Source organism: Sceloporus undulatus, chromosome 9 (genome assembly GCF_019175285.1).
Source record: "Sceloporus undulatus isolate JIND9_A2432 ecotype Alabama chromosome 9, SceUnd_v1.1, whole genome shotgun sequence".
Taxonomy (NCBI): domain Eukaryota; kingdom Metazoa; phylum Chordata; class Lepidosauria; order Squamata; family Phrynosomatidae; genus Sceloporus; species Sceloporus undulatus.
This window is the reverse complement of record NC_056530.1, coordinates 21626164-21635614: the sequence shown is the minus strand read 5'-3', so window position 1 is coordinate 21635614 and position 9451 is coordinate 21626164. Positions and strand designations below refer to the sequence as shown.

At 41.7% G+C, this 9451-nt stretch overlaps 1 protein-coding gene across 1 annotated transcript in view; it reads left to right on the top strand.

Moving 5' to 3' along the window:
• Positions 1 to 9451, top strand: part of SIRT2 (sirtuin 2) — a 9940-nt gene extending 489 nt beyond the window's left edge. Inside the window, exons 3-16 of the mRNA XM_042439098.1 lie at positions 475 to 520; positions 1240 to 1356; positions 2752 to 2793; positions 2997 to 3103; positions 3209 to 3265; positions 4094 to 4162; positions 5355 to 5484; positions 5828 to 5887; positions 6295 to 6350; positions 6944 to 7020; positions 7337 to 7388; positions 7880 to 7947; positions 8418 to 8484; positions 8665 to 9451. Of these exons, the coding sequence (XP_042295032.1) occupies positions 475 to 520; positions 1240 to 1356; positions 2752 to 2793; positions 2997 to 3103; positions 3209 to 3265; positions 4094 to 4162; positions 5355 to 5484; positions 5828 to 5887; positions 6295 to 6350; positions 6944 to 7020; positions 7337 to 7388; positions 7880 to 7947; positions 8418 to 8484; positions 8665 to 8826 (1110 nt within the window). The 3' untranslated portion in view covers positions 8827 to 9451. The remainder of the gene's footprint in view (positions 1 to 474; positions 521 to 1239; positions 1357 to 2751; positions 2794 to 2996; positions 3104 to 3208; positions 3266 to 4093; positions 4163 to 5354; positions 5485 to 5827; positions 5888 to 6294; positions 6351 to 6943; positions 7021 to 7336; positions 7389 to 7879; positions 7948 to 8417; positions 8485 to 8664) is intronic.

Sequence of the window (9451 nt, the reverse complement as noted above, 5' to 3'; positions counted from 1 at the left end):
CACTGTTGGCCCATAGGGGATCATTGGGGAATATTGGCCCATAGGGGATCACTGGGGAATATTGGCCCATAGGGGATCACTGGGGAATATTGGCCCATAGGGGATCATTGGGGAATATTGGCCCATAGGGGATCATTGGGGAATATTGGCCCATAGGGGATCATTGGAGATTGCTTGCCCATAGAGATACATTGGGGGACACTTCCCATAGGGAAACATGGGTGGCACATGCATATTAACCTACTAATCCCTATTGACAAGTATTCTCTAATGTTTCCCTATGGGCAAGTATGGTTTCCTTATAAGCAAGTATTCCCCTATGTTTCCCTATGGGCATCTGCTTCTCACTCTTCCCTAATATTCGGTGTTGATCAATGTATTCCCCTATGTTTCCCTATGGGCAACTCAGAACTGACAGTTTGGAGCCTCAGTCCCTAATCTCTGCTCTTTCTCCTGTCCCTGTTTTCATTTCAGGATTCAGATTCTGATGACGAAGGTGAAGCTTCCAGTCTGACTGAAAGTAGGTGGCCCATTTGGGTCATTGATGCACATTTTAATTTAGTGATACAAAAGGAACCTCGTATGTACAAATCGGGGCCAAATATATCTACTACACAAATATGGCAACCTGCTACCATTACCTTATCCAAGTGCGTGTTGCCTAAAGAATCTGTGGCTAGAGTAAATAAGACTTGTGATATCTAAACCACAGGCTTTAGCTTCTCTTTTGCAGAACAGCCAGGTACCTTATTTTTTGAATATAGTGGCTGGGATTATATATTTGGGGCTTGCTTGACCCTCTGTTTCCTGGGACATTGTTCTAAATTGGTTCAGTGTCTAGGAACATCATATTTCTAGGTATCTGGAATGTTTGTCTCCAGGTTAACAATCCATATTCTTCTTGTGGTATTGTTAATTTCATTCATTCGTTCATTCATTTGTTGTATTGTTAAAATATGAAACATCAGAGTTCTCTCTGCCTTACTGTTTGATCCAGAGTTTCTCCAAAATGGGTAACACAACCAATGAGGCTATTCTTTGCTTTTCCTATAGTCTATTGTTATGTGAGACTGTCTTGTTTGGCTGCAGGATATGTTACGCTTCAGAATTGGCATTTTATTGAACTGCTAGTAGGATTGGATAGTGAGCTTTTGAACAACACAGGAACTTCCTTCAGGCATGAGCTCAATCTCTGAGAGCCATTGTGGCTAGCTTTAAAGATTTCTTCTTCTTTTTCAGTGGACTTCTTGCGAAATCTCTTGTCCCGGACATTAAACTTGGGCAGCGAGAAGCCCGAAAAGGTGCTGGATGAGCTGACATTGGAGGGTGTGAGCAGATTCATGCTGACTGACAAATGTAAGCAAGTTCTCCCTCTGGATCTGGGTTGGGATTTGGACAGGAGCAACTGTTTTCATTCTCTGCTTCTTTAGTTCCTTGGGGGCCTCAGCTTCTCAAGCAACCATACAATGCTGAGATAAAGTGGTACCAAGGATAAGCCGAAACAAGCAGACCAGTATCTCAGCTAATGCTCCTACGTATATGCAGTGTTTTTTATTCTTCTGGGTATGGATGAGAAGTATAGTTAAATCTACTTGTTTCAAAGGGCCACCATAAATCAAGAGTAACGCGTAGTCAGATTTAGACAACAAGATGGGGCAGAGAACTACAGGAACCCTTATTTGTCATGATGAGCTGCATGCTGGCCCAGGTTGCTTAATTCTTGCTTGCACAGAGATTTTTTCCCTTGGCTTATTGTATCTTCTGGATGTGAATAGCTTCATCTCCCTGGTTTGTTTATCTTCCCCCCAAAACATAAAAACAAACCATAGATTTATTCCCTGGTCTGTTGGGAAACAAACAAACCAGAAAAGAGAAAGTGCCCCCATTCAGATGACATTATAAGCTTTGCTCCATCATCTATTTATCTACTCCTTCTGCAGGCAATTGAGTTGAGCACATGCTGCTTATGACTGAAAAACCAATGTTTTTGAGGTTCTCTAGGATGTTGTGTCACCCAACTATGTCCTATTTTTTTCTGTCAGATTTGTGTATCAAGCTCCTTTTTATATGGTCAGAATAATGGGTTTAGTTTTTACGTGGATGAATGAGTTTAGAATTACAGTCTGCCCTCCATATCCGTGTGTTCTTTATCCATGGATTCAAGCATCCATAGCTTGAAACCCATATATAATTTAAAAAGCGAACCTTGATTTTCCATTTTATATAAGGGACATCATTGTATTTAATGGGACTTGGGCATCTACGGATTTTGGTATCCATGGGAAGTCCTGACAAGGGCCCACTGTACTTGTTTCTGTTGATGAAGAGGAGTGGAAGAAATGGCTTATGGTTGAGAATTGAGATATGAGTGTGAAGAGGAGAAACACAACTTTTGTCTCGCTAATCTTGAATGAATACTGTTATCAGGATCCACTCTTACATTTGGTTATCTTGCGTTGGAGCATTCATTTCCCCCATTTTAAAGATGAGGAGTTCAGTTTGACAGAAAGTAAGTTTTCCAAGGCATAAGTTCTTGGGTTAGCAAGGAATGTGAATCTTGTGTTCTTAGATCCATTCTTTTCTTTTCTGAGTCCCTTCCTTTGGATGTTTTAACTAAAGGCTCTCGTCCTTTTGGTGTCTACCCTAAAACACAGTGTAGCTAACTAAGAACATGGTGGGAAATACTGTATGGACGAAGTATTGTCAAGCATGAATGGATGCATTTAACATGTGCCTTCCTTTCTTTCTCAGGCAAGAAAGTAATATGTATGGTTGGAGCAGGAATCTCGACTGGTGAGTGTAACAGTGGCTGTACTGCACTCTCTATGATTTATTATCTGTCTGTCTCTGGTTTATTTTCATAGAAAGTTAACAACTGGGCAGAGTGTGCTTTTGAGTGATAACTGCTATGAAAACTACGGAGTGGGACTTCTGAATTCTCTGTGGTTCTTTTTCACTGTCTGAATTGATTGATGAAATCCCTTTGTCCCTTCCAGCTGCTGGGATCCCAGATTTCCGCTCCCCAGGTACAGGGCTCTATGCCAACCTGCAGCAGTACAACCTGCCATACCCTGAAGCCATCTTTGAGATCGGTTACTTCAAGGTACTAAACTGAGTCCCCTGCCTGCATCTGACATCAGCTACAGTAAATTCATTCTTGAGTTTTTTTTCTTTGTGCTACTAGTTCTGTTTCTCTGTCTTGATTTAGCAACATCCAGAGCCATTTTTTGCATTGGCCCGAGAGCTGTATCCAGGACAGTTTAAGGTAAGCCTGTTGTTTCTCACTTAGAGCACTGCTGAGGTGGGGGACTAGAAATTAAATGTCTTGGAAGGGCTTTAATGGTGAGGATTCTAAAGATCGCTCCCCGGATTTGAGCCACTACTGTGACTTCTACCTTGTGGTTTTCTTTTTTGCACTAATCATAGTCTGTTACAATGATTGAGAAAGTGGTTGTTCCCTATAGTAATTTTCAAGTAGTTGGGTGTTTTAAAATAGTTGGAGGTTATTTGGAGTCTGATTTGATGGGATTAAAGAATAAAAAAGTAGATTTCATACCTCCTTTATAGCATATAACAGCAAAAGTAGTAGTGTGCCTGGACTGTGTAAAAATATTTGCAGTTCTGGTTTGAAAAGCATACAGAGTTTTTCCTTCTGTCTTGGATAGTTGAATGAATGTGGCACTTGGATCCAAGAGGATCTTCCTGTGGATGGGAGAGGTCTGGAATACTGGGCTGTATAATGTTCCTTCAGAATCCCCCCCCCCCCCAAAACCTTTTTAGCTGTATAAAACCAACCAAGTTTATTGCCTTCTCAGTAGTGTTTGCTCTGGATTTTGGAAGGTCTCTAGGCTTGGTACCTTCTGTTCAGGGCCCCCTTTTTTGTACATTGTTCCTGCCACTCACCCTTTACCTCTGGACCTAATTTGAGCAACTAGAAGAGTAGTTCCTACTCCTTGTGTGCTTGAAGAGGGCAGGTAGGCAGCAATAGCAAGGAGAAACTGCAGAACCAGAAGGTAGAGCTCAGGTCAAATGTCTGCCTACTTCCTTTACTTCTGAGAAATACAGATTTAATCCAAGCTTTACTCTGTTTCAGCCCACAGTTTGTCACTACTTCATGCGTCTCCTAAAGGAGAAAGGACTGCTGCTACGTTGCTACACACAGGTGAGTGAACATACCCTTCTCCTTGGAAAAGAAAGAGAGCAGTTCACTTTCTATTACAGTTATCTTGCCCAAATGTGTGTGTGTGTTTTTTAAATCTGCAACAATTGGAGAGAAACCTCTGATCTTGGTGGCATTTCCCAGAGTCTGTGTAGGTGGCTAGCTTTGATAAACACAAGAAAAGAAAAGCCCAGTTAGTGGGTTCAGGGTGATGTAACTAAAGTGTTAGTCCTGAGGGATTTATCAATAGAGAACTGAAGTGGGGTTGGGGTTCAAAAATATTAGAAAGTACTGCAGTTAGAAAAGCGACTTGGGAGCAAAGCATTTTCATAAATGAGGGAATGAAATTCAGGTCTGTAGCAGTTCATCAAGGGGTTCCGAACTTAAGCACATGATTCTGTGTGTTCAGATCCTGGTTATCATAAAGAAAACCTGGTTCAATACAGAACTTAAAAACACCAGGAAAAGAGGCAATGAGTGCAGTATTCCCTATCCTTTTTGTGTTGCTTGAGAGCACTGTGGGCAAAAGTGCCTGGGAGCAGCAAGAAATAGAGGGCAGAAAGTCAAAAAACTGTAATCCCTCTTAGTGATATTTCTTCTAGGGATAAAAGATTTTCATCACCTAGTGGACAAAATCCCGACGGTTACCCAAGTACTGGTTGTAGTAAGAATAAGGCAAGGAGAATCCAGTAGCAGGAGGAAAGAGTTGAATGCATTCCTGATGAAACACCCTTTGATGGCTGGTTGAAACATGCTATAACTTCTGGTATGTAGGAAGCAGTTTCCACTCCAACAGCAGGCTGCATCTTGAATTTCAGCCAGAAATTGGCTGAAAAGCAATCTTGGAAGTTTTCTTCCAAGTTCAGTTCTAATGCTGTGTTGGAATTGAAGCCCTTGGCAACATGTCAATGGGCCACTGGTTGTCAGAGAGAGATGGAGGAGTATAAAGTGTATATATGGAACTGATAGACCCAGTGCTGACACCACTTCCCTTAAAATTAACAGTTCTGCTGGTAGGAGTATGATTCCCATTGGTTTGTGTTGTTAGAGAGAGGTGAAGATTTAGCCTATGGAGTAGGAAGAGCATCTCTTCAAATAGTCCTAAATTTTTGTTGCCTCTATTCACTTTTAATGCCTGACAGGCTTAAGTTATTGTTCCCACCTATTTATTTTAGACAATTTATTTATGTCCCAGAACATTGATACATTGGAGCGGGTAGCTGGTTTGGATACTGAAGACTTGGTAGAAGCTCATGGCACCTTCTTTACCTCCCACTGCATCAGCTCTGCCTGCAAGAAGATGTACAGCTTGGAGTGGATGAAAGGTGATGCTATGGAATGAGTTGGGTGGAGGTTGGGAGGGAGTTGTCACATGTTCTTCCATAGAGGATCAAAGCGCTATTTAGAACAAACAGAACTTTCTTCATAAGCATCCTGTAGTCTCTCTTGAGCATTTCCTTGATATTTCAAGGTAGAGAGGAAACATTTGTGACTGCTTAGTATCAACAACATGGGTATTGTGTGAATGGCTTCCTGAAAGAGTAGCTCTTTGTGGAATGGGAATAAGAGCTGAAGGTGTGCAGGGAGGAGGGGAGCAGTTAGAACAAAAGAATGTGCAAGCTGGCAATTGTCTGCATTCATATAGATCACTTTTCTGTTTTCTTTCAGAAAAGATCTTCTCCTCTCTCATCCCCAAATGTGAAAAATGTGAGAGTATAGTGAAGCCAGGTGAGCATCCCGTTTGAAAAGTTCCTTTTAGAACAGCAGTCACTCTACTGGTAGCACCTTTTGGCAAAATGCTTTTTGATTTCTATTTTGGCAGATAGGATTTGGAATTGGCCGTTGTGCTAACAATTGAGTTCAGTGGCCAATACTCTTATTTTACATAATTGATTCTTCTTTTGTGAAGACCTGTCTGATGTCTTCTGGAAATCATATCTAGCAGCAAGTCTTGCTTCAGAGACTTCAGATGATTTTCATTGTATAAGCCGATCTTCATAGTCATAAGGGTTAGAAACATGTTCCTTTATTTCTTTTCATAGAAGGCAGGATATTTTTGTAACCTAGTCCACAGAAACCTAGCACACATGCAGCCCTGACCAATGATAAAGTCTCTTTCCCTGCCCTTTATTCAGATATCGTGTTCTTTGGGGAAAATTTGCCCTCCCGTTTCTTCTCACTGATGGATTCAGTAAGTACTTTAGTTGTTTGTCCTCAAGGCCAGGGTTCTAGTAGCCGCATGTATACATGTCCACAAAGGTCCATGGCCTCTAGATCAACAAGAATTTTTTTCACACATACAGTAAGCATTGGACTGGCATGATTTGAAAGTAAACTTTGTATATTTGTACAGTATATTTTTTAATACACTATGAAGTGCATTTTAGCTTATTTTACTGTACTGCAGTTTTGTGGTTGGAAATCACTTCCCATGTAGGATGGCACCATTTAATGCATTACATGCATTTCAGCTATCTGTGGTTTTCCTCTCTGCTGACTAGCTATAATTGCTTATGGCTTCCTGGCCTTTGAACTTCAAGCTTTCCCATGAACGATAATGAACATAGCCATGTTAGGACAGTGTGACTTGTCTAGGTCAGCATTACTGATAGCTTTGTAAAACTGATGTATGAAAAGAAGACAGATTGCCACATGGCATGATTTGAGAGAGATAGGGAGTGGGGGAAGTGATTAAGCTTGGAGACCCCATGATAGTAATTTTGTTGTGTGCATAGTCTTTGGCAACAGCCCTCTATCTCATCTCCCCTTCCTAACTATTTTTAGGATTTCCGCAATGTGGACTTACTTATTATCATGGGCACCTCTCTTCAGGTCCAGCCCTTTGCCTCACTTGTCACCAGGTAGGTGAATTTTTTCACTGGGAACATGATAGAGGGCTTTTGGTATCCATTGCAGTTTGGTAAGACCACTGTGGATACCAAGATCCATGGATGCTGAAGTCCTGCTATATACAACGATGGAGTAAAATAGTTTTCTTTATATAAAATGGTGAAATCAAGGTTTGTTGTTTGGATTTTTATTTAATATTTTCATGTCATGAATGATTGAATCTGTGGATGCAGAATCTGTGAATGTGGTGGGCCAACTGTAAGACCAAGGGGTGATCTTTACTACTCAAGGCATCCTGTTTACATCTTTCCCCCGTTCCTCTTCCAGAGCACCCACAAATACACCACGGCTGCTTATCAATAAGGAAAAGACTGGAGAGGTGAGGCGAGGTTTGGTTCATACTTCCTCTGTTGGACATTGAATTGGTTCTCAATGATATGAGTATATAACCTTGGATGCTTCAGTGAGAGTAGGGAGGACGTTGTCCTACCCCCATCCTCTGTCATATCTTTAATAGGAAGGATGGGATGCATAAGCAAGGTTGAGCAGGTTTGATTTTCATACTCTGCAGCTCCTATAACTTAGTTGAGAAATTACAGAATACTTAGCAAGCCAAAATTCTGGGAAGATTATTTTCACAGCCGATTGTTGGTGAAGGGAGATATGTTGTGGCTGTATGAGAAGCATGCTCACAACTCCAAGCCACTTGTGCAAATCATGTAGGGACAGGGTTGGGATAAAGTATTAATAAAAACTTCCATCTGAAGATGATACAGCAAGTTGTATACTACAATGAAAGTTAATACCTAAAAAAGCATTCCCCCAAGAGTAACAGCCATTATCATGGTATTGCTTTCTGTCTCCTTGCAGAGTGACCCTGTCATGTCCCTGATGGGCTTCGGATGTGGGATGGACTTTGATTCAGAAAAGGCATACCGGCAAGTAATAACAAAGACTCAAGATGGGCTGTAGCAGATGGTGGGAATATAAACCAAAGATGCCTCAGTTGGATTCTGGGGCTGGAGTGCTGGATGTTGTGCTGCCAAAAGTGGTAAATAGATAGTGTCAAGGTTTCTTGGCAAAAGGAATCTGGAGCTTTATACAATGGAGTTCATCCCAGTGATAGATGTGCCGTAGTCCTGATCCTTTATTGGTGTAAGTTGTAGTGGAGGCCAGTGACAGATGCTGAGCTCATTGGCTGGTACTAGAGAAGCTGTCCTCAATGTTTTCTCACTCACCCCATCTGCTGTATGGGAATAATAAAATGCCTTACATTAAGATGTTTTTGTCCTGTTCACTGAGATATATGTGAATTGCTTGGTATACTTGGAAACCAATGGAAAATACAGTTCACTGACTCATCTCTTATGAGGAGAACCTTATACTCTCCTGTCTTCTCCTCTCTCAGGGATGTTGCGTGGATCGGAGATTGCGATGAAGGCTGCTTTGCTTTGGCAGAGATGTTGGGATGGAAGGTATGTGTCTTGTTATGGGTTCATTGGGGTGCATCCCAAACATCTAGTGAGAAATTAACTGAGTTCCTCTTTGCTTCCACCTTGTATTGTAGAATGAGCGGATTGCTATCCATGCACAGGTTACTTTTTCATCCATCTCTTGGTTATATTTCTAGCTTTGTTTCCTTTTTTCCTCCACAGAAAGAGCTGGAAGAACTGGTGAGAAAGGAGCATGCTGCCATAGATGCTAAATCAGGGCAGGCTGTTGGTGATGGGGCAAGTGCCTCCCGTTCTCCCTTAAGGGACCAGCAGCGGAACCCATCCCCAAAGAAAGAAAAGCTTCCTCGCAACAAAGAAGAATGAAGAGCTTGGACCCAACTGGGGGACCCTTTCTGTGGATGAATTAAAAATCAAAACGGCCATTGGCTGAGCGATCCTTGTGGCTTGCAGACTTCTCTGACTTGTCTTACTTCAGGGACTGGATCAGAGCAGGGATTAGACAAAGGCTTTTGTTTAGGAGATCAGTGGGGAATCCAAGAGAGTGTGATGAACTGTGGAGTGAATAAAGCCAAGGGAACACTCCTAGAAGTCTTCTCTACTGACTTGGGGAGTGCTTGCTTGGAAGTCCCACTGAATTGCTGAAACTATGGATCTGAGGTCAGGTGGATAAATCAGCAATGCAAATGTTTATTTTATTTTAATGTTAATTTACAGCTGATCTGTGAAAGAAAATGGTTCTAATTTGGGGGTGATGTTGAGTGGTTGGACAAAGCAGCCTTGATCTTAACCCTACCTCCCTGCACTTACTCTTGGGAAGTAGTTCTGGCCTGGCCAAAGAAGGCAGCTGTGGGAAGTGATGTTTGAAGTTATTTGTTCTATCTTTTCATTCTTGAAGGACAGTGATTTTAGCAGTGTGTATTGAGCTATTGCCCCTGTAATTTGCATTAAGCTGTCCGAATGGCAATTAAATTCAAGCACCTTGATACTA